The 25054-nt window shown below is 38.9% G+C and overlaps 2 protein-coding genes across 2 annotated transcripts; one reads left to right on the top strand and one right to left on the bottom strand.

Moving 5' to 3' along the window:
• Nucleotides 1–2631: 2631 nt before the first annotated feature.
• slc12a10.1 (solute carrier family 12 member 10, tandem duplicate 1) lies at nt 2632–13426 on the bottom strand. Its single transcript, XM_027028198.3, has 26 exons — nt 13076–13426; nt 12361–12498; nt 12198–12273; nt 11992–12087; nt 11771–11910; nt 11414–11524; nt 11195–11306; nt 10869–10999; nt 10684–10768; nt 10390–10547; nt 9922–10029; nt 9695–9818; nt 9361–9462; nt 8340–8495; nt 8114–8213; nt 7873–7984; nt 7675–7800; nt 7406–7512; nt 7153–7235; nt 7003–7071; nt 5437–5541; nt 5189–5300; nt 5012–5098; nt 4143–4281; nt 3920–3987; nt 2632–3654 (listed from the first exon to the last, which is right to left on the bottom strand). The coding sequence occupies exons 1-26, from the start codon at nt 13424–13426 to the stop codon at nt 3516–3518; spliced, it is 3135 nt and encodes a 1044-aa protein (XP_026883999.3). The 3' UTR covers nt 2632–3515.
• Nucleotides 13427–16217: 2791 nt separating this feature from the next.
• Nucleotides 16218–24192, top strand: LOC113588839 (kelch-like protein 26). Its single transcript, XM_027028200.3, has 8 exons — nt 16218–16457; nt 17826–18610; nt 19561–20003; nt 20366–20488; nt 21352–21471; nt 21795–22045; nt 22523–22693; nt 22835–24192. The coding sequence occupies exons 2-8, from the start codon at nt 17830–17832 to the stop codon at nt 23358–23360; spliced, it is 2415 nt and encodes an 804-aa protein (XP_026884001.3). The 5' UTR covers nt 16218–16457; nt 17826–17829; the 3' UTR covers nt 23361–24192.
• The last annotated feature ends 862 nt before the right edge of the window (nt 24193–25054 follow it).

Raw genomic sequence — 25054 nt, 5'->3', positions numbered from 1 at the left:
CAGTTTAGCAATATTACATAAATGGAAATGGTTTAGTAACGTTTATAAAATGAGAAAGAGCCACATTACAATGGGAATACATTGACCACTTTAATGATTTTATTGTCTTGGAAGATATGTTTCAGTGAAATTAACAGAGATAAATCATTTAGTTCACATACTTTAATCTCATTGATACAAACCTGTTTGGCATCTAGAAAACATCCCATCCAGTCACAATTTTGTACATTGATGAGATGTGGTGATGTTTGTCAGTTGTTACTACAGTTAGTCAACATAGCAGCAGTCAATAGCAGTGCAATAAACAATACCCTACAATTAGTACTAAAGTTTTAGTAGTCAACATAGTAGCAGGGTCAGTGGACATTTAAATAAACCACAAATAGATGGGTCTTCAGACTGCCTTTGAAGACTCCAAGGGACTCTACTGTTTGGACACACAACGCGTCATACACTCTAGACTGTATTTAGTTCCAGAAGAAAGAAAGATTGTGTGAAATTTTATACTTCCATGGTATATACTTTGTCATGTTTGCATTGCAAAAATGGCAGTTTGCTCAATGGGGCTTATATTTCTATATTCTCTACATATGTATCAGTGTAACTTAGTCTGGTTTGTTTGTATTTGAAATGTAGCAGCTAATGTCAGTTAGTTACCAAACATTTAAATGGGCCATTCTAAATGCCAATCACATAGTGTGAAACATTTTAAATTTGATGTGTATTGTGAGATCTTACTACAATGGTAATAAATAGGACCTTTCATAACAAAATCAAAGTTTAATATCAACATTTAAAAAGTGGCACCACTGATCTTTTATAGGCTAAATTGTATCTCTGAAACACAACAGACACAAAGGTGCTCCCATTTATTTTCTTGTTCCTTTAAGCTTCACTACACTACAATTTTTGGGGTGAGGGCTGGGTTCAGTGTGTGAACAGATGATGTTGCTTATGTCACTTAAACAGTTGGTCTTGCTTTTGTACTCTGTTATTTGTCCTGCACTCATTTCATTTTGTATGTCTAAGATGAAATTTTAGCAGAAAATACTTCCATGTGAGATGAGCTAATGATGTGTGCTAGCTACCAGTTGTTCTAGAGCAAAAGTCTTGAAACTATACAGAACAGTGGGGTCCCAAAACTGGACTTCAAAAGCCCTGGCCAAGAGCAGTAGTTCTCAATTCCTCACACCTGATTCAGATAATCACCCAGATCTTCACAGGGAGCGAGGTGGAAACCCAAACATGGTGGCGTAGAGTCACCCTGAAGGCTGTCACTTAGAGCTGCTTAACAAAAGCCATGGAGGAACCTTTGACATGTCATGGGGTGTGTTCCAAATTATGTCCTCGCCTCTTATCCTCTCATAATGTAGCTCAAAATGGATGAAGGAAGGTCATGTGATAAATTTGATTTGCTATTGTCATGAGTGAGTGTCACCCAGGGCACAGTTCCTATCTACAGGATGCATTTGAGTGTTCTTCACACCACCACAGATGTCAGTGACACAGATGTCAGTGATATCTGAAGGAAATTTTAGCTTCCTTCATGCGTCTACTTTTATCTGGTACCGAACGTTACAATTTGGACATCTTTCTGGGCCAGGAGGAGCCAAGACCATGTTAATGAGTGTTTTTCCAATAAACACCTGATGAGAATACAGCATATTGGTGGATTTGAGGGAAAAGCCTTGCCTCATAACCATATTTCTGGTTCAAAACTGGCCTTGTCTATGTACCAACTAGAGGTCTGATTGTGTGGCTGGCTGGCTCTCTCCCTCCTGCTTCTGAGTTGAACAAAAGGTGGAAAATACACAACCTAATGTGGCTGTAAAGCCTCAAAAAGCTGGCTGATAGAATTTTATCTGCCCATCTGCTTAAAAAAAGTCAACACTCTCTGTTGTATAACCCCTCCTGGCCATCACGCCAGAGAGCTGGGGGTGGGAGCTCAGTTGTTCACCACCTACTGTTCACGCCCTTTGGCCTACTCAGCTCTTGTCCTTGAGCTTTATTATAGAGCCCTGGCTGGGATTTGACCCAGCAACCTCCAAGCCAAGCTTTGCTTTTCCTCCATGCTAAGCTTTTCTTTTTGAGCATAATTAATGTTCAAAAGTCTATTTCTAAAACAATTGATGAGTTTTAAAACACTCATAATGACAGATTTCAGAGATTTTTAGTCTTTGACCCTTCTTTAGTCATCAAACCCCTTGCTCTCTACTAATATATGTCTCCGGTTGCTGTTGTTATTCAAAGTAATTTTCCCAGAACAAAACAATTATTTTATGTTTTATATAAAATATTTTATATTTTACATAAAAACAGATGGTAGCAAATTGTTTTTGCATTTTTAATAAACTAAAACAATTTTATTTATGTGTACTCCAACATTTCACTAACAAGATAATTTAACCAATTTACAAAGATTTTACTGAACATAAATACAAAGCCTTTGCAATTGATTCTTATCCCCGGTCTGTCTTTCTTTAAGAATGTGCACCCTAAGGTGTTAATAAGGCAATTTTTAAACAATTTTGCCAATCCAATTAAGTTTAATTCCAACTGTAATATATTAGAAACACTGCCTCTAACTAGTCGAGTTCTGTAGCATCTGAGTCTAGCCAGAGTTCTGTTTTGCCACACAAATACAAAATAAGATGTATTTTAGATCTGCTAATCATGACAAAAACCAAATGGGTTACTTTAGTCATTTGACTGTAAGTGTGATTTGATTAAAATAGCCAGATTGGGTAGTCTGAGATAATTTCACACTCGCAATAAAAGAGTCGAGGAGATTGTCTTAATTTTTTTGCAGGCAGAAAAGCTGCTATTAGCAGGCAATGAAGACTTTATAAGTTATAACAACCACCAATGGCAATATAGCAAGCAGCTATGACACAAAAAGTGTCCTGTATTCAGTTATTAAATTCAACTGTTTTGTTAGCCTACTCTTTCACTCTTTCCAGGTTAAACGAATGGAAGAACATTTTAAAGTGTTTCTGGATCTTATGTGGTAGCACAGGGTGCTAGTAGAACCCAACTCGTGTGTGTGATTCCCAAGGAGCTCCCATATGGATTAAAATGTATGGCCTCTGGATAAGAATGTCTACCTTGCAAGCTTTGCAAACTGTTAGCCTCCCAATACAGCAACTATATTAATAAACATTTCCCCCTTTTCCCTTTAATGATACTTATGCTATAAACGCTTTATGGCTATTTGCATGCAGTATAACTCTAGAATTACAATAGTGAAGCTTTGTCAAAGAAAAATAAACCTGTATTCCACTGTTCAAATGTCAAAAGGCAATCTTATATCTTATTATTTATGTATGGTGCCAATAGAATTTTTGCAATTCTAGTCCAACTGAAATGCTACCTTTCTTAAATTACGAAGATAACTCTCTGAGTTATTGTATCAGTAATATTAATTCTAACAGATCTAGCAATATTTTTAAAAGGAAAGTTTGATTTTATGCACAGATAATGGTTACTAATTACTTGGTAATTAGTTGCTGCTTGTGTTACTGGCAGTAGAATGTGAGAACATTTTGCTGGTTTCCTCTTATAAGTAGGACAGGGCAGTGTAGTCCACAACTCAGAGTGTCCAGCCAAGCCATGTAGAGAGAACTGGGGCAGTCACTCTGAGGTACAGGTAAAGAGCTGATGCACGCACGCACACACACACACACACACACGCACACATATGCACACTCAGTGAGCACACTCACTTTACTTTGTTACAGTCATTTATGTTTAGTAGTAATGTCTTTAATAAAAAAAATAATAGGACACTAGGTTTTCAGTGATCAGCTGAACTATATTATGGAAGTTCAAATATTATTTGAATTTCCATTGTTTGGTTATGAGCTGAACAGAATCCTTATGAAACACTTGTTAATGATTATAAACTGGTATCAGTACTCACACTAAGACCAGAGCAGCGTGTTTGGAATTCCTCCTGATGATCTCATTCAGTCTTACCTTTTTCTCAGACTACAAAATGTTTTTAAAAGCGGTCATACAGGGGTCAGCAGTAAAATGAATTACAGTGTATAACTTAAAAAAAAATCTAAAAACCAATTAAAATCTAAGTCAAATTAATAAAGACACAAACACACACATGCACACGCACATGCACACGCACACACCTTGAGTCTAAATGCATCCATTTGTTTGTCTGAGACCTTCCATGGGCATTCTGTCCGTTGCTCCTCTGTTGACCCCTCACCCCTGTGCTGTCCCTTTGTGAGCTTGAAGGAAGCGACAGACTCCTCAAACCCCTTTAAGCTGCAGAAAATGAAGACATGTATGGTGGTTTCCAAGAGGATCACTCATGAGTGTGAAGCCTTGTTGAGCGTTGTTAGCATAGCAAACTTACATGAGTAGTCTTTGTCTTTTACCCCAGTGAGTAGTCATTAAATTAAATCCAAATCTATTTTGCACCTTTGACAAGTGCAAAAACCACCATTTAGATTTCCAGCATTTGTCAGATGTTCTTATCCAAAACAACTTATTAGATGCATGTTTGCTCAGTATGACAGTATATGTGCTCACTGGGAATGAAACCCATGACCAAGCTGTTGCTAGCAAAACACTCCACCTGCTCTACCAAGTGAACTAAAGGACCATTTTCTATCATCAGAAGTAGTTATGTGCAGTTTTCCCTGAAACATTTATCATAATAATGTTTAAAGCAAAAAAGAAAAAGAAAAAAGGATACTTATATTATTACCAGAGCCCACTAGAGCCTGTTTAACATAAAAATGAACCCTTTAAAACTTTGTTACAAACAGACCAGAAAAAGCTGGTCTGTAGCTGCTGAACAAAAATAAGAAATTTAAAAATATTTAAATGTTTTGTAAAATATGGATGACTTTAGGAAAAATCATACTGACAGTTTTAGACTGATACCATACACTAATTTTCATTAATCTTCTGAAGCAGATATTGATTAAATAACTAATTGATTAACTAATGTCATGATAAGTTGCACTTAAGTCCCTCCTGACTAACTTACTTTTTGGAAAAAGGTGGCCGTTCTGTATCTATCATCACTATGACATCGTGGACATCCAAACGAAATCTTTGCAGTAACGCCACCATCCTAAGGACAGAGATTCACCCAATGTTCATGTAAAACACAGTACATGTATATAGAATGGTAAACAAACAATTTGAACAGAATGGAATGTACTCTTTGCGCTCATTCTCCATGGTCTGCTGCTCCCCTATGACAAACACTCGAACTTTACTCTTCCGCCATCGCTTCCTCCGGGTCAGCAGATATGGCACCAGCAGTGTCAAGCCTGAAATAGAGAGGAAAGACACAGATAAGGTGCTTTTATAAAATCATTCATTTGCACATCATTTTGGGCCTTGGAGTGCAAGCTCCATGTCTGTGGTGAAGCTGTTGATATAACTAGTATGGCAGGCATGTCCTACCTCCATCATCAGAAATCCAGTACACGTCTATGGTCTTCTTCCCTTGTTTGTTCTGAAAAACCGTTCTGATCTCATCATTCTTAATGTTGGTTGTGTTTTCATTATCTAGGGCAGAGTAAAAAGGAAAACAATATACCCATAGAAAAATGACAGCATTCTGATTTCAATATTACTGGCTGAAGCATACCGTATTTTAGATGCCACAAGCTGAATGTTACTAAAATAATCAGTTTAAATATTAGAGTAAGTATATATAAAATGACTGTAGATATACACTGCCTGGCCAAAAAAAAGGTCACCACCTGGATTTAACTAAGCAAATAGGTTAGGACCTCCCATTGGATAATTACTGCATGGGTGATTATGTTTCAGCTGGCAACAAGTTATTTAACCTGATGCAGTGAGTAGCTTCTCATTTGTTAAACAACCATGTTGAAAGACACATCCTGTGGTCGTGGAAAAGATGTTAATCTGTTTCAGAAGGGTCAAATTATTGGCATGCATCAAGCAGAGAAAACATCTAAGGAGATTGCTGAAACTACTAAAATCGGGTTAAGAACTGTCCAACGCATTATTAAAAAGTGGAAAAACAGCAGGGAAACATCATCTACGAGGAAGGAATGTGGTCAGAAAAAAATCTTGAATGATCGTGTTCGGCGATCACTTAAATGTATGGGTGAGATCAAATTGTAGAAAAACAACAGTAGAACTCCAAAATATGTTTAATAGTGAAAGTAAGAGCATTTCCAAATGAATAATGCGTAGGGCACACAAGGGATTGGGACTAAACAGCTGTATAGCCTTAAAAAAAACTCTTGTCAGTAAGGCTAACTGGAAAAATGACTTCAATTTGCTAGGGAACATAAAGATTGGACTCTGGAGCAATGGAAGAAGGTCATGTGGTCTGATGAGTCCAGATTTACCCTGTTCCAGAGTGATGGGCACATCAGGGTAAGAAGAGAGGCAGCTGAAGTGATGCACTCATCATGCCTAGTGCCTACCGTACAAGCCTGTGGGGGCAGTGCTATGATCTGGGGTTGCTGCAGTTGGTCAGGTCTAGGTTCAGCAATGTGCCCAAAGAATGAGGTCAGCTGACTACCTGAATATACTGAACGACCATGTCAGTATATGGATTTTTTCTTCCCTGATAGCACAGGCATATTCCAAGATGACAATGCCAGGATTCATCGGGCTCAAATTGTGAAAGAGTGGTTCAGGGAGCATGACACATCATTTTCACACATGGATTGGCCACCACAGACCTGAACCCCACTGAGAATCTTTGGGATGTGCTGGAGAAGACTGCGCAGTGGTCCAAATCTCTCATCATCAATACAAGATCTTGGGGAAAAATTAATGCAACTCTGGACAAAAATAAATGTTATGACATTGCAGAAGCTTGTGGAAACGATGCCACAGCGAATGCATGTCGTAATCAAAGCTAAGGACGGTCCAACGAAATATTAGAGTGTGTGACCTTTTTTTGGCCAGGCAGTGTATATGGGAGAAATATTTTTTAGTGCAAGGTTTATGTTTCATCACAGTACTCAGTGAAACATTCTTTACCTGATTCTCTTCCTGAATTCTGGCTGTGGTCAGACTCGATTGCCTCATCAGCCTCAAATGCTGGGTTTGCTGTCAGGTAAACAGACCAGTTACTTTCCAGAGAACTGTTCCGGGACTTACTAAATGTAAAACATTACCACAAATGCACACCTTCACACTGTAACTCTTCCGTAATGTCCAGTCCGTCCATCATCCTGAGAATACACACGCCATAGTTGGAGTCGAAAGCATCACTAATAAGAAAAAAATTACAAAAACTGAGATGTGTCTTTAATTGCTCAATGGATGCTATTTCATAGCCCCTGACTATTTGGATAATTTCCACATGAAAGAAAGTTAAATAATGCTTGGTACAGTAACTGGCATTAACATCCAGCTAATATTTTCAGTGCTGTTTACTTACTATATAGTGTTAACATAGTCCTCCAAGCCATAGGGAGAGCATTCTTTCCAGTTAGACTTAAACCCTAAGACCAGGGTATTAGGCTTGAGTTTTCCCAAACCAGAAGCCTTTGATGGAATAAAAAGAAAACTTTTTAATTATAAAATTAGCCGTACTTCTAAAATCATTGATCTGACAAAAGAATGATATGTGTAAGCAGTGTATAGGTAGAACATATGAGATAGAAATACAGACCGATAGCAAATGGGACATCCAAACATTAGATGTACCTGCATAAGATGCCGAGCTCCTTCTTGCAAACTATCTGCCTTGAAGGGGGTGTAGAAAGAGCGAACCTTCCTAATGTTCAACCATTTTACCAGTTTGTCATTGGACATTACTGACTGGCTGTCACCCTGAGAGAGACAGAAGTAAATTTGTACTTGTTCAAGCCAACTTCATGATAAGTGCATGCAACGTCCTCTTACCATGAGAATGTCTCCACAGATCATTAAACTTATATTCTTAGTGAATGAACCCACAAAGTCCACTAGAGCCGGACGCAAGTTAGGAGGACCAGTCAGAACCAAACATTGGGGCCTAAAAGGAGGTCGATTGTTAAATAAAGCATTACTAACCTGACAGACACCTGGGCAAGCTTTTAACATACAAGAAAGTTTCAAAATCAAGCAATATGAAATTAACATTAAAGTAGTTTTTCAGTTTTACCTGAAATTTTTGACATGGTCTTCTACACTAGAAAGGGAGACAGAATAAGACAAAGCCATGTTGTAGGTACCGGCCTGGACTGATGAACCCCAATTGACCTCTGTAAGAAACATATGACCATTATAGTCTCTACTTACAGTGTAGTGTCTCTATAGTCTCATTTATATACCACTTTTGGAATCCATTGAATGTTCAATTGCTGTAAACTTGAGATGGAGTTTCTCACTTGGTTTCCTGTATGTAACATAGCCTAGTAAGAAGAAGATGATTCCAAACGTGATGAGGGCTGCCCACCAGGTGAGCAGGAACATCAGCACCACAGAGATGACCACTCCAAACAAAGCAGTCCATCGACTGTAATATTTAAATGATGGCCTCCAACCTACAGAGAGCAATAATGGTATGGTCATAGAAAACAAAATGAAGCAAACTAGTGATAAGTTTTTTTCTGTTTGTAGAGAGGTTTATTTATTGCAAAATCAAACAATCAAATTAACAAGCAAACAAATAAAACTCCCAATAAATTCAAGAAAACAATTACAAATTAAGTGTGAAATGTTAATTATTTTTGTTACTTAGCTACGGTAAACTACAGTGTCAACCACAGTACTGAATGCTTTGAATTCCACAAGAACAGAGAATTTGGCTTGTATTTGGCTTGTGAATTGAATACAGTGATTATGTCTTTGATTGTAATGCCTCCAATTGATTGAGAAAATGGCTATTCTTAAAAAACAAAACAAAAACATCATATTCTAAAAATAAAACACAAGTCACATTAGAGGATGAGTTTGTGTCTGTCTTTTCTTACAATCAACTTCATAAAAAAAGATTTAGTATCTTTGTTTAGTGATGCTCTCCAAAAAAAAAAGTATACTTAACAAGATTACCAGTAGGCTGTGGTTAAAAAACTGCACCAGGTATGGTACTTGCTGTGGTTGTTCCAAACACTTAGTTGTGCACTGGGGGTTCATATACAAAACTTTCACCTTACCCAAACTGTACTGGTGTTACTAGTACCAAACCATAACATCCAATCCTCAGAGGAAATGTGTACAACTTTTGGTCACTCAGACTCAAATTATTATGATGAGAAGTCAATAAAGAAGCCTCTTAAGAATATATAACATTAAAAATCTACTTTTCAAAAATTGGTTGAACGACTACTCAAACTAACCAATCAAATCAATCCAAAGCTACTGGTAAAAGAACACCAATGGTAGGAAGTGGTTACAGTGGTTACTCACCTGGGGAGTTGGTGATAGAGGCATGGAAGCAACTGAAGTTGATGAGTGCATATGAGCACAGAAAGAAATTAGAAATCAGAGGAGCAATGACATTCAACTGGGCTGAAACAAGCAAGAGATACACAGGTATGGATAAATTAAACCATGTAATAGACAGAGAAGGCTGATGAAAGGGTATCTGATCCTTTATCTGATACAATAGACACATCAAAATTGATCTTTCTCATTCCAGTTTGAACCACAATTAACTTTATGTACAATCACAAGGCACTAGTGCAGTCTGCTAACAAAACCCCCTTTCCTAAGAACATAATTGTTATTCATGAAAACTCACCAATTAGAATGAAGGCCAGAGCAATAAAATAAGTCAGGATATAGGCACGTAGTGGCTCATTATTTTTCCCATAACCTTTTGCGAAGAAGTCTATGTATGGGTATATGTTGTCCCTGCAGAGACACTATAATGACAGAAATTGATGGATGAATATGCAAAATGACTTTCTTAAAAATGTAGAGTCTCAGTTTACTCCTCAGCTGATATGAGCATCTGGTGAGACTTACCTGGAAGACTTTGGGGGCAGAGACTAGGAATGCAAGAGCAGATGACAGGCTGGCGGCAAACACGCCAGCAGTGATGAGAAGACCAAAGCCTGAGACCAAACTGAGTACCTTACAGACATAATGGAGAATTGCAAACCTAAACAAAAAACATGCCTGGTACACCCTGCCTTTATCTAATAGATGTTTTGGTAAAAATAGGAAATGGCATTTTAGTTGATGGCCATCATCTGTACCATACCAATACATCATCAAAACATTACAAAAACGTACTGCCAAATTGACCTCAAATTGGAATAATGAACGGAAATCATAGAGCAAAAGATTGTGAAGCCTCAATGTGAAGCCGGGATGGATTTTAGCAAAAACACCACACAACAAAGGACAATGTAAACATTCTTAAAGAGTTACAGCTTGGAGATGATGCCAGTTGCTTAGTAGCACTCAGTGGAATCTGATTTCAAGACATACCTGGACGCTGTTGGCCAGACCAAAAGAACAGGATTGGCTTTGCTTGCATTTGGTGAAGTTCCAGCCAAGTTTGCATCCTAAACCATCACATGGCTCAGAGAAGTTAAATGGCAAACTGTCATTTAGGTTCCCTGAGGCATCACGTACCACACATGCTCCTGAGACAGCAGGAGTCCAAGAGAAAGTGAAAAAGAGAATTAAGAGACACCTGCTAATGCATCCACAAGGACATAAGTCAAGAGGTGATTTCTCCTGCACTCAGTACTCCAGGTGTTCCCATTATTGCGTACTTACCTACAGTTACAGATATTAATATATAACTAAGGGTTGTCCAGAAGATGGCAAATAGCGTTCCTTTGGGGATGGCAGTCTCTGGGTCCTTTCAAAAGAACAATTATATCATGTCTGTACATAATTGTTCTTGTGTTGTGAATTCAATTCTTCTTCAATGGGGATACATATTCAGTGGATACAAATACCTTCAGGTCTCCTGAGATGTTGGCACCTGCCAGGATTCCAATAGCAGAGGGAAAGAAGATGGCAAACATCTGGAAAAAATCTCCTTGTGACCCTCTCCAGTCAGGAAATAGATTTTCTACAAATATCTCAGCTGAAAAGGGAGGAAACCTTATTTATGAAGATTATAAAAAAAATGAATGTGAGAAATGTGAGATTGTTTGGGGGAATTGAGTAGCTCAGAATTACATCTGACTTTCTTTTAAAATTACAACAAAATGCTATTGTTTCAGTGATTAAAATGTATATTAAGGTATATTTTTTAGGTTCCTTGGCTTTGAACTGATACCTCTGTAGTTGAAGAAACCCATTGCCTGCTTCTCTGGAGTGGCTGGAATCACAGTGCCCACAGAATAGTTGGTGAAGGTCACCATCAGCACAAGAAAGAAAATAATTTGGGCCTGGGAAAATATGGAGACTATTATAATGTCTCCAAGTCAAAAGTCAAAGCAATTAAACATGTACAGGTTCAAGTTTGTATTGATATGGCTACTGGAGGAGCATTTACCTTTGACTCCCATTCCATTCCAGCCAATGAGATTAACAAAAGCAAAGTAACTGTGATGGTACCTATAATACGCACATCATTTATGTCATCCACCATGACAGCATTATACTCCTGTGACATAAAAAAAAGTTAAAACTGAAATATTGCAGGAGAAAATAGCAGGGGGAAATTTGTTTTTATTAGCTACTAACCACTTCTAACTCAATGCTCAGTATTCCAAGCCAAGGATACTTTAGGACTGGAATTTGTAAACTTGGGAGACATGGCTATTAAACACCCCCTTGATATTAGTATTGCATGTATCAGTATATTGGTGATTTGATATCAGTATATTGGTTGCTTTATTCTGTTTCTTACTATGAGAAGGTCTCGGACAGTCTCTGCAAACCCCACAGTGTTGAGGGCACATCCCAGAGCATTGGCGAAGGAAAACACCACACCAATCGGACCTCCCATTTCAGGGCCCAGTGTCCGTGAAATCATAAAGTAGGCACCGCCTGGTGGACAGGATTAAAAAAATCAGAATAATGGACATAGGTGTACATAGGTGAAAATTAGGTTTGGGCTTTGTCACTTACCAGATGACACCCTCCCATTGGTGGAAATGGCTGACACAGATAATGAAGTGACTGATGTTACCAAGACAGACATGAGGATGATGACCCAAGTGAGAACTACAGGAGAAATTGTTGGAATAATGGCAATGTCAGTACACTTGAATACAAGAACCAATCATCTACAGGAATGTATTTTACTCCATAGTTTTTATAGAGGTTTGACTCACTGACTCCTGCCTGAGATGTAATCCAGGACAATCGCAGGAACAGAATAACTCCCCAAATATTCAGCATACAGCGAATCTGCAACCACACAGAAATATAGACCCAATACACAGTATGTTCCTGTGTGTGTACATATATGTGGGCTGGCATGTACATTATGCTCACCATAACGCCGGTAACCCAGCCAAAGCGGACAGGTTGTCTGGTCTTTTCCACTGCACTGTCTTGCTCCTCTCCCTGGTCTAGAACATGTGGCAAATGTCCTGTTCCCGAGTCTCCCTTATTACTGCTTAAATCACCATCCTGAACCCCACACAACCACACATGTAAATACATCATGCTTATGCTAACTCAAAATATACTTTTTACAGGCAAGTAACTTTCAGTTAATTTAATCAATACATTAAAAGCTATTAATAGACACGGATTCTAAAGTCTAAAATAAGGGTATGCCATTGCCATTTATGTCCAGAACACATTAGTTTTTTGATTAGTCAAAAACAAGGACACATATTGTAATTGATGTGAAGTACCACTCAGAGAGTTCATCTTTGTATTTTGTTTTCCAATGCGTGTAGATGTGTGTAGCTGATGTGTGCAGATTGGGGCAAAATAATATATTGTTCAACAAAAGTGCAGTATTTGGTTAATGAGCATACTTGTTACTCGACTCAGGCATGTTCTGGTTGCTTGCTGTAGTCACGTTAATAGTAAATTGTGGAGATTTTCTGCTAAACAAGAGTGAGTGATTGAATATGTGAGTGAGTGCATGAGTGAGTTATAATCAAGCAACCTGGGGCAATTCGCATCTAAAAGTCAAAGTAACTGAAGGTATGATGCAAAGAAGCTCAAAAGCCTCTCAGGTTGAAGAGCCACTCACCTCAAAGGCTTTGCGGAGAGTCTCCAGAGATGGCCTGTTGCGTCGTACCCGACCCGTTGCCGTGGCATTGGAGTAGAACTCCAGGTGCGGCACGGCATCCACACTGCTGTAAATGGATGGCCGTCGCCCCTCCTGCCTTGAACCCTGACACTCGGTCTCCTGCCCACCGGCCTTTACCTCCATGCCGACTCTGACCTCGCCAATGGTGCCGTTAGCTTGGACATCTGCGGCAGCGCCCCGGTCCACTCGCCAGGAGGAGTAGTGCGGAGGTGCCTCTTCATTGAAGGAGATGCGGCCTTGAGGCAAGGTGTCCTGCTCTGACAGGCTGCGTCTGGATATGTAATGCCCCATTGATGTGCCACCTGACTGACTACAGCCACTTCTGGAGAGAAAGATGATCAAGAGGTCTAGGATCAGTGTCTAGGTTTAGTTATTTTCAGTTCAAGACTCAGAGCTTTCCAAATCCAGAATAATCTAATCTTGCTTCTATGATGTATAATGGCTTTTCCTATGCTCGTGAAAAGGCTGAAAAACAGGCTTTCATATTCTAATGGTTGCATCATAACTTTGTCATGAACCCTTTACTGTAAGCAAGTGTATTTTGTCAAGTCATATGCCAAGGCACAAATACATATTTCATTGGTGTGACAGTGAAATCATTAGGATTTTTTTTTGGGTGGGGGAGATAAGAGCCCTAGTCTCAGCCTCAGTTCTGTGATCTGTTTACACAGTTAAAATGGATATGGTGTTGCTTGAATAAACATTTGGCCAATTAAAAATGGACATGTAATAGTGGGAGAAAATAAATAAATAAAGGTTAATGGATGTGCAGTGACATACAAATAAGATACATCTGATGTTCTTCCCATTTGATTTTAAGTGTTATTCTAATTGAATGCAGATCAGTTTGACTTATCTTGCTATGCTAAAACAAAATGTTTTTGAACATGTTACAACTTGAAATGAGCCTTTAAAAGATCTAATAAAACATTAAAACAAAGCGCTAATAAAAACATTTACACATTATTTCATAGAAAAATATGAACTAGATTTTCTTTACTGTTTAGTAAATGGGCTGAATGTAACAAAAACATACATAATATTTTGCAATAGCTCTACATTCACTTGTTTTCAAGATCTTAAACAATGTATGAAGCCTTACCTCAGTGTCTTCCTAACTTCTGACTTATTGATCCAGGTAAAAACTACTTCTTGCAGCTTATCACAAGTTTCTACATTTATACCATAGCTTATGACCCCACCCCTCCCATACATGTGGGCGTGAGACATGGACAAGTCCTTTATTAAATTCTGAAAGTATAATAAGACAGTCCCTAAATTGTTGGCCGTAATTTCTTCTTTTTGATGATCATAAAGATGATGGCGATCATCATCATGGACTTTTTAAACTTTATGTATATGTTGTTTTGTCATTCATTAAGTGAACCAAATCCCATAATTTTCATCCTTTTGTTTGCTGGCAAAATAGGTGTGAAAACCTCACATGCTTTGTGTGGGAAAAACAAGACATAATTCTTGTTCAAATATTTAACAGCTGATATTTTTTCTCTCTGTCTTCATTTGATAAGCTCTTTCCATCCTCCTGTCAGTTTCTAGGTCAAGTGTTACATTCAATCATTAACCCCATAACACAGTTTAACATTGAATTATTAGATCACCTGCAAGGACAGTAAGACCATAAAGTGACAAAAAAAGCACTGTTGTACCTCTTTAAAATGTCTTCCTTTGTTTTATGAATTTCACAGAAAGGGCTACAGGTCATAAATAATTTTAACCTTGAAAATGCAAGACACCAAAGAACAGTTATTGAGAACTTTGGAAACTTTGGTGCAAGGTGACTGGGAAAATGACTTTTATTTTGTTTATTTTTGTTCAGTGTTTCTCATTTCAATATCCTTGCCCTTCTGATGTCTCTGAATTATCCCCAAGCTTTTCATTTAAACAAACAAATAAATAATAAATAACACCTTACAATATTCCATACTGCATTCATTAATTAAAACTTCATGTGCTTTGCATAGTAATGATAATATCAATATAATAATAATCAGAATAATAATAATATGAACCAAGGAAAATGTAATAATCTTAACAACAATAAATACTAAAATCCTGTTTTTAATCTTAAAATGTAAAAACAGAAAGCCTTATTTAGTATGGCCAGAGTCGTGGTTTATAAACTTGGAAGAAGACCTCGCCACCTGGCCTGTTTTTTGGGTGTTAGTAATAGGCCCAACCTTGTGAACAAAGCCAGCAAAAAGGACTAACATGGGTTAAAAGATCACATAGCTAGCAGGATTTTAGTGCATAACACTGTACTGGATTGTTATATTATAAAAGCACATTCATCTTTTCAATTCATCTCTGCTGATATATTTTAGAATATGCACCCGTGACACATTTTGCAATTACACAAAACCATCTATAAGGAAGTTGTATTTGATCATTCATATAAGCCTCTCTTTGTTTTAGACACAATAATAAATACATTCATATTTGCATTTGCTTTGCGCAAACAAGCAATTAACTTTTCATGGAAATGACCATTTACCAAGAATCCAGCTGCTGATTGGAAGGAAAATTGTTGCATTTTTTATGGGATACTCTTATCAATGTTATCACCATTTTTCAATCCAGGACCACATGTGTGTGTGTGTGAACGTGCCTATATTTCTCTGTAGCCTGACTGGTGAGCACGGATTCATAAACTACTAACCAAAATTTAAGAAAACCTTTCAGCACGCTGTTCACCCTGAAACCTGTCCAAGTGTGTGTGTGTGTATGTGTATGTGTAAAAGAGTTCATCTGCATTGATTGACAAACAACTAATCGTGAAAAACCACATTGTGTGTAAACCATGGAAATTAAATAGAACAGCTTCCAGTAACAGAATAATCAATACCCCTTTTTCCAGAAATTTGCTTAAGATGGTTTATGGCCATAGGTGAAAGAAAGTGTTATCATGTTCTATGCATGAAACAATTAAAATTTATTTTGCACTCTTTATAATTCTAGTGAATTATTGCTAGGCGCAAGAAAAACATGAAGGCACTTTGATGCTTCTGCCAATGGAAAGATGCCCACTGCCAGTATCTATTATTAGTGCAGAACATCAGAGACACCAGAACACTCCCTTTGTCTTGGGGAATATGAAAACAACAGACGAGTGATCTACTGGTGTAAACTAGCTGGAGGTGTAAACAGCACTAAGTGTTAAAAACTTAAAGGAAGTTTAAAGAACTGTAATTTCATGCTTAATTGCTTAAAACTAAGACCTGTGGCTAGGCTTGTGCTTATGAAGGCCTTCCCTTGACTCCGCAGTTTTTCTTGGATTAAGATTAAGTCTCCTGACAGTCCAGTGGTAAGTTTTAAATCCTGAAATGTGACCCTCCCAATTAATAACAAGGTACCTATTCTATAACTTAACAGACATTTCCTTAAAACTATCTTTAGTTACTAACAGTATTGGTAGCCTTGAAAGACTGTAAAGCCTAGCACAACAACCCTGTGACTGCAGCCTTCTGGTGTTTACATTGGGCCTGTCCCCTCGCAGTAGAGTGCATGCCTAGTACATAACAGCCTAGTTCTTCCAAGATAGCAACTTTGTCAAAATGTCCCTCTTAAACAAGTTCCTTCCAACAAGCTTCACAGTAGCAATGAGGTTTTGATATTCTGTGATAATACAGTGACAAGGAACAATCAGATGCTTTTTAGCTTGAAATGGGAATCAGTGTTTTTTTCTGGAGAGCAGTTTGGCATGCTCCATGGTAACATCCCACTGAATACCACATTTAGTCACTGTTTTCTTAAGGTAGACTCATGGACACAGATGTTGTCAAGTGTAAGAGATGCAAGCAAGATTCTACATTACGCACATGTACTGACCTTTGTAGGACATCCACTGCTAGGCAAAGTAGCAATGTTGCTAAATTTCTTCCAGTCCATATCTGTCTGACTGAGGACTGAGAGAAACCTTTAGAAACTATTCTGTAACCTCTTTTCCAAAATCTCTTTTGACTGAGCCAGGTTACCCAATGTTGCACTTATTACAACAGAAATTTGTTATGAAAAGCATGTAGGCAAAATATTCTGCATTTTAGATGGCAGTGAAGGTCAAACACATGCCTGAATTGATCTGAACAACTGATTCTAATTATTTTCTTTAAAGGTTGTGAATGTCCTAGAGTTTGACACTTTTAAAAATTAATTATTTAAAAAACTATTTTGTAATTTATTTTTTATTATTTATTTTGACCAGGATTATTTAAACCATATTTTCAATGAACATATGGCAATTGAAAATGCTTTGTTAAATACAACTATGATTTATCATTACAACCTAGAAGATGATCAGATCAATTTTTTTGGACCCATTCTTGCAGAAAACCAGGCAATTTGTGTTAGAGTTTCTGTTTGTTTCCAGCAATTCATTCAACAACCATAGATAGACAGCAAAGATTAATTCAACCCATGTGTGAGTGTACTTGGCACAGGACACCTAAACAAAGGGGTTCACACTCAACAAAGTCAAAGATGCATTACAGCTTGTTTTGTGCAAGCCATATAGCATGGGCTTTGTTGTTGAATGCAACACACCTGATTCTCTTGCGATGATGAAATCCAATATCTTGCATGTTTTATTTCCAATAATCAACAACAGTATATTGAGAGGTGGGAATATACAATTTTATCTTTTAAATTAAATGCAATGGTTTTGCTCTTCCCACAGGACGATGTCTCTGCACCACATCCAGGAAAAGCATCAGAAGAAACAGTTATCCTTACGGCAGCGGGCAGCTCTGTTTGAGTCCAGTCTCTCTGTTAGGGAGAAAAATGACAGAGGAAGCAGTTCACATTGGAAAATTAAAGGAGAAACACAAACAAACAGCGCTTCCTCATCGTCTCTCAGTGTCCAAACAAAAATAAAAAATGGTAAAGCTAGTGATGCTAGCAATGCTCCTTCCACATCAGACATTACCACATCATGTGCCTCAACTCCAGAGAACTACCAGGACCAAGAGCTCCGCCCTTTCCTTCTGCAGTCCCACTGTGACTCTTTGTTCACTTCGTTAAATGGCTTAAAAAAGGAGGGGCTACTGCTGGACTGCAGCTTACAGCTTTCTGGGAGTTCCCACAGGGTGCACCAATTAGTGCTTGCCGCCATCAGTCAAAAGGCAGAGGAGTGGATTCACTCCAGGCAGATGCAACTTAAGGAGGTGAATTTAGGTGATATGGGAGGGCCGGAGTGTCATATAACTCCCACAGGACTAAAAGCTGTACTAAAGTTTGCTTACTGTGGAGAACTGGATGTGACCTGCACTGAAGATCTGGAGGAGATGCTCATGGCTTGCAAGTTATTAGGGGTAGAGCGAATGGCACAGGTGCACTGGGGAGAGGCCCAACCCTGTGGGGGAGCAGAAAGAAAGAACAGCCTCCAGGTGATAAGGAAGCTGTGGGAGAGGCATGTTGGCTGTGATGTCATCATAGAGGTGGAGACGGGAGAGCGTTTTCCCGGTAACCAAGGAAGAGTTCTTTTGACAAAGTAGCTTTAACTAACATTTGTACAGGCATGAGAATGTTTTAAAAAGTCAAGCTCACTCCCAAGCTGAGCCAAAACCATCACTAAAACGCTTCTAATTTCAATTTTCAGACAATAAAATGAAAATCTTTTTGGTAAAAGTTCCTTATTTACACCTTTTTGCTCATCAATATTCAATAATCTTTGCTTAGAAGGTGCTTGTGCTGTTACATGAAGTCTTCTTTGATCCTCTTCAGTCCTCCGCCTGACTGACAGCATCATTTCTTGCTTTTCAGTCATTTTCATAGAAGAAAGATATAATTTGTAGTGAGTCATTGACTCATGGATGGTCTGCAATACATATTTTATTGTTTGATTTTCTGCATCTTCTGGTAAGTGTGTGAAGTGATTTCACAGTTCAGTAGAACTCACATATCTTGTTAAGTAGGTTTATAAAAGGCCATGTGTATATGCTATGTTAATTTGATTTTAATTTTAAAGCAAGACATTAAAAAAGAAAATCCAATTCCTGGACACATGAGAATGGGGCTGCTGAATCATGAACATAACCATATTGTAGCACATAGCATGCTGATATTTGTTTATATGGGCTTTCCATATATATATATATATATATATATATATATATATATATATATATATATATATATATATATATATATATATATATATATTGGGTTTTCCAAACATATATTTTTAAAAATCCATAGGTTTTATTGAACTTCATAGGTGTCTAGACTGTGGAGCAGAGTAGTAGGAAGAGTGTCATGAGGCAGGAAGATCTGAAAGGCACAGAAAGACATGCTGTGCCGTAAACTGGACCCGTTATGCACCATAAGGGCTGTTTATGCACAATTACTTATTCATTTTGAATTGCATAAGACTGCAGGAAAAACTGATTTGACCCTTTTTGTGTCCCTTTCAGCACATCGTGTCATACTTGCTGCTGGGGGGGACTACTTTCGGGCCCTCCTCTGCGGAGGGTTACGCGAATGTGAACAGGAGGTGGTGCGTATCCAGGGCATAGCAGCCTGGGTGCTGTGGTCACTGCTGGACTTCATCTACTCTGGCCAGCTGAAGCTGGGCTGGCAAAATGTGTGGGACCTCACTGAAGCAGCACTGCAGTTTCAGCTACAGGGGGCACTCACGCTCTGCTTAAACTTCCTGCAGGAACATTTAGACAACACGTCATGTCTGGACGTGCTGAGTTTAGCTGAGACTTATGGGCTGCAGCAGCTTGGTTTGGTGGCAGAGAATTTTGTTCTAGCCCACTTTCAGAGGATCTCAGAGGGGGAGAAGTTCAAGGATCTCTCCTGCCACCTGCTAGAACATCTGATAGAGAAGGACACACTAAGTGCAGAAAGTGAGGTGAGGTCTGAAAAGTAAATATCCAAAACAAAGACCCTGAAAACATTTTCAAGAAATGTTCAGATGGTGCATTAGTTAGAAAACAAACAGTGCTTGTCTGTGTGTGCATCCCACTGGATGCTAGGAGATATTTAACATACTCCCTGTATATTAGAAATGGCATATTCATGGAATTTGTCTATAAACAGGTGAAAGCATCTTTTGTGGCTTGCTGTTATGCCACAATTCTCTGTAGATTCACTTACTCTATTACTGGCTACTTCCATGGTGCAACAAAAATAGCACATTTATAGTTGTGTTTATTGACTCTTCACCCTGTAAATACTGTATCACTGCAATTCATCCTTTCTTTCTCTGTCTAGGTGGTGGTATTCAAGGCAGTAGTGAGCTGGGTAGAGGAGGATAAAACTCAGAGGCTGGGCAGTTTCCCTGCGCTTCTCCAAAGGATCCGCTTTCCCCTAATGACCCCACAGGAGCTAGAGGAGGTAGCAGCACGGGTGTAGAGAGAGCCAGGGTTGGGTTTATTTTGTGAAACTCCAACACCAACATTCACATTTCATATTGTCATGTAGCTGGATGGAGCAGGAAAAGTAATGGAAGTGTAGTTATATTAAGCTGTCTGTGAAGCTTGCTGGAAAACCACAGGGCAGAAACCTTTGAAACCTTTTCTATAGGGAGTGCAGAGGCTATAAAACAAAGAACACGATCATACACACAAATGATGGGAAATGATGGACCAGACCAGGACTAGAGAAAATAACCAGAATGGCATGAAGGATAAAAAATAACATAATAAACAACAGATAATACTTCTACACAAAACTTTAAGCTATAAACAGAAAGCACATCCTGACTACACTAGTCTAGTCTATCCAAAAAGTAGCTGTCTCTGCTTTGCCTGTTTAACCAAGTAGTTGGCAGTAGCTTTTTCAAATTCACATATAAATTAAGTGCCAAAGAAGTTTGTTCTAACCTTTCAAACAGATCCTAAAGTGCTCTAGGAAATAAAGCACATGGGAGAAATCTTTAAGCCAGAAGGCAAACCTGTACACTGTAAAAAGGTATCTGGTGTTACAAAAGTGGAACAGAGCACCGTTATGACAAAAGGCTGTCTCTTGTGTTGTGGAACAGTCCACTTGCAAATATTTTCACAGTTCAATTTTTCACAGTTTTGTCTTTTTTTGAGTAATTTGATGAATCTGGAAAATGCAGACTTTTAAATATATGACTTCTTTTTCGTGTCTTTTCTCTTGAACACCCCTCTCAAACTACTATTCTACAAGCCAAAGGAAATGTACACCTCTGAGCTGCTGCTGTTCTCTCCTCTTCTTCCCTGTTATTCTCACAGGTTCAGAGCTGCAGACTGCTGAGTAGAAGTCCGGAGGCAAGAGCGGCCTCAGAGGCTGTGAGGAAACTTCTGGACGAAGAAAACAGAACAACCAACTGCAAACCACGCACCCCAAATCAGGTACCAACGCTCTCTGTGCCCTTCACTTTGAATGCACATTCTCACAAATGTTGCAAATGTTTATTTTGGCAAGTATACAAACCCCTTGCACTGTAAGGAGCCACTGGTGAACGGGTGGGTTGTATCCTCATTTAATAAGCCTAGAGTTGTTGTTTTTTTAAGTTTAAACCAGGTTGTGCGGTGTGAGTGTCATCATAGAATTAGACATTTTTATAACAGAAAGCTGCTGCAAATGTCACTTCAGTTCAATGTCTTCAATGTATTGAAACAAAGTTTTAAGTATATTGATCGCATTGAAAAGGGGGACCCTTGTGTGTAAATAGGTCCTGGTGCTAGTGGGAGGCGACAGCGTGAATGACAACTTTGAGCGGCGCGAGCCCAACCACTGCCTGTGGTTCGTCCGCCGCTTCCTGCGTGGGGAGGGCCTCATCCGGACGGTAGAGTGGGAGCTCTTGGCGCAGCTGCCTGATCCCTCTCGACTCCGCCACTGTGTGTGTGTTCTCAATAACGTGCTGTATGTGCTGGGGGGGCGCAAGTACTATGGAAAGCTGGACATACTGAAGTCTGCGCTGAGGTAAGAGCTTTGTGTGTGTGTGTGTGTGTGTGTGTGTGTGTGTATTCTATTTTGTGGGGACCAGGTGTTAAGCTTACACTTCAAAAAGGATTTAGGGGTGGTTATTAATGCTTAAAATGGCAGTGTAAAAGGAAAACTAAACTGACCAAAAATTGATTCTCTGAACCATGGGATTGGGGGTGGTGATGGTGGTGGGGTGGTACATGCTAGAAAGGGCAGGCAAGAATCCCAAGAGCTGGAAGGAAATAGAGAGGAGAAAGCTTTAGAGAGAGAGTTGAGAGAGAAAAGAAACCCAATAGGCAGATCCTGAGGTCTCTACCTAGTCTTTTGCCAGATCACAGAACAAGAGCTGCTCTTAAGTAATCAAGAGGTGTGGTTGAGGCACCCTGTGCCTCCCTCTAGTGGCCAATAGTGGAATAGCAGATCCTTATACCGCCCAAGGAACAGAGCTAGTGTAATGTGAATGCATGTTCTCAGATTCGACCCTGCCAAGTATAAGTGGGAGTGCTTGCCGGACATGGCCAGCCCCAGGGACTACTTTGCTGCAGTGTGTTGGGGAGGCAAGGTGTTTGTCCTGGGAGGTAACCATGATGACATGAACTGCCTGGACTCTGTGGAGTACTACACACCTGAGGACAACACTTGGAGGTGCACGGACACCTATCATGATTATATACAGTGTTAAACAGTAGAGTAGAAGCATAAAGTGACACATACTGCATATGATGAAGCTTTTATAAGCACATTCTTCTACTGTATAACACCATGTGCATCGACTTTCTCTGACAGGCTGGCTCATCCATTAGACACGCCCATCTGCGGCCACGCGGCCGCGGTATTAGATGGAGAGATCTACGTGTCAGGAGGCTGTGACTCCAGCCTCCGTTGCCTCCCTTGCCTGTGGCATTATGACCCCACCCAGGGTTGCACAAGTCGATCTCCCATGACGGGTGGCGATGGGCGAGCGGGTCATGTGATGCTGACTACAAAGAACCGGCTGGTCGTGGCTGGCGGACTGCAGCCCACGTGGATAGGGTTCAGTGACCAATTGCGATGCGAGGCATATGATCCACTCAGCGACTCCTGGACAGCCCTCCCCCTCCTGCCTCGTCCTCACCTATCACCTGCTGCCACGTTGCTTGATGGCCAGCTGTATGTCATGGGAGGGTCTTCAGCTGATTCAGCACGAGATACAGCGTGGGTTCATCGCTATGATCCTTGGGAAAATAGCTGGGAGAAACTGGGGATGATGCCTCGACCTTTTGCTGACCTCGCAGCATGCACGCTTCAGTTAAGCCTAGGCCTTAAGGGTTAAGACAAAGGCAAAATTTGCATGTTGGTGATGATTGGCCACTATGCTGCTTAGGTAGATTGATTAAATACATGTTTACAAAAAAATTATACAGGAACAGTTGAGTAATGAGTCATGCTAACATGACTGTTTTATAAATGTTGAATGAAATGACTCTGTAATGCTCATAGCAACACAACGTGTCCTGTCAGGGTTTTAAACCAACTTTTATATCACTATAATAACATCGTTTTCACTAGTTTGTTTATAGTTGCTTTTTGGATCTGTTTATTTCCACATGAATTTATTTGGTTTCAAGCACCATTGTATCTAACTTGTTTTTGGTTTTAGTTACATAGCTTCTATGAAAATGTATATGCAGTTTACTTAGTATATTTGGTTACTCCATGAAATATTATACAAACAGTATCTCTAAAATTGTAAGATGTGTTTGAGTAAAATATTACTCTCATATTACTTAGAATAGATTTTGAAAAAGTATATAAAAGGCTGCTTAATCTTCAACACGCATGTTCAAGAGGACTATCCCTGTCTTAAATGATTTGAGTGTATTTTTTGTGTGTCTGTGTGTTACTTATATGAGGTTTAAAGTGCCAAGGCTTCTCCAGCGTCTCACTACTGTGTGCTCTACTGTAAACACTTATATGTCTTTTGTTAAGAGCACACATGACCATCACAGATGCTCTGAACAGCAGAGCATGTGTAAAGATCTTGGATCTCTTTAAGCACACTTCTATAGACTCATTTAACTTGCTCATTGTGAGACAGATGCACAGAGCAAACAGAATCTTAAGAACTTGGCAGGACCTTTTCCACATCAGTGTTAGTAGAGGTGTATAGTCAGGCCCTTCTAACCATTCAGAGCTGGGGCAACAAATAGTGGATGGGGAAAAATAACATATTTTATAAAAAAGTAATGTAAAATAAAAACATCAACCTATTCACATAGGCTACTTTACATATCCTTGGTAACTACAGGATGCATTTCTATCCAAGAGTGGAACTAATCAAAACTGCTCACTGCTCAGGGACTGGTGATATTTAAAAGGGTCTTGTAATGTAAGTCAATTAGCAAAATAACAGGAAATCTGACATGTGGAATTTATGATTTTCACTACAAGGGTGGGCATGGTGCTATAGGCCTGTCCCTATGGAGAAAATAATAAATTCTCAGCACTGTGAAGAAGGGGCTATGGCAATAATAGTAAAACATTAATGTCTATCTATCCATCTAATATATATATATATAGGTTGATAGGTTGAGATTATATATATATATATATATATATATATATATATATATATATATATATATATATATATATATATATATATATATATATATATATATATAATCAACCTTAGCCACTTATCTTCAAAAATTGACTATCAGTGAGACAGACCTAACTGAAAAGCATTACTCAAGGCTACCTTCAAAGAAAATCTCATAATTCAGCGAGGTTGGCAAACTAGCGAGATCAGCCAGCTTCAGGGTGACAGTCTTGGTTGAGAGATTTGTCTATGGAAAAAAGGGGGGAAAAGGGGAAAATTCCATATTCCAATAAATAAAAATGAAAAGTTTTAAGTAGACAAAAGAGAGCATGATAAGAAGAATGATTCCTCTGTAAAGGCTCTTGTCTTTCATTTCCTTTGGTAGCAGTGGACCACACGTATCTTAACCAGATAAAAGCTTCCAA

This window comes from Electrophorus electricus, chromosome 5, assembly GCF_041902795.1.
Source record: "Electrophorus electricus isolate QZ-2024a chromosome 5, ASM4190279v1, whole genome shotgun sequence".
Classification (NCBI taxonomy): domain Eukaryota; kingdom Metazoa; phylum Chordata; class Actinopteri; order Gymnotiformes; family Gymnotidae; genus Electrophorus; species Electrophorus electricus.
This window is presented reverse-complemented; position numbering and strand designations above follow the sequence as displayed.

What these genes read in the sequence shown, in the direction of transcription:
- LOC113588839 (XM_027028200.3), top strand. Translation starts at nt 17,830, where the DNA reads ATGTCTCTGCACCACATCCAGGAAAAGCATCAGAAGAAACAGTTATCC. An exon ending in GACGGGAGAGCGTTTTCCCG is followed by an intron (nt 18,611 to 19,560) that starts GTAACCAAGGAA and finishes TGTCCCTTTCAG; the next exon opens with CACATCGTGTCATACTTGCT. An exon ending in AACCACGCACCCCAAATCAG is followed by an intron (nt 21,472 to 21,794) that starts GTACCAACGCTC and finishes GTGTGTAAATAG; the next exon opens with GTCCTGGTGCTAGTGGGAGG.
- slc12a10.1 (XM_027028198.3), bottom strand. Translation starts at nt 13,426, where the DNA reads ATGGGGCATTACATATCCAGACGCAGCCTGTCAGAGCAGGACACCTTG. An exon ending in TGTTACATACAGGAAACCAA is followed by an intron (nt 8,214 to 8,339) that starts GTGAGAAACTCC and finishes TGTTTCTTACAG; the next exon opens with AGGTCAATTGGGGTTCATCA. An exon ending in GGAAGAGTTACAGTGTGAAG is followed by an intron (nt 7,072 to 7,152) that starts GTGTGCATTTGT and finishes TTTACCTGACAG; the next exon opens with CAAACCCAGCATTTGAGGCT.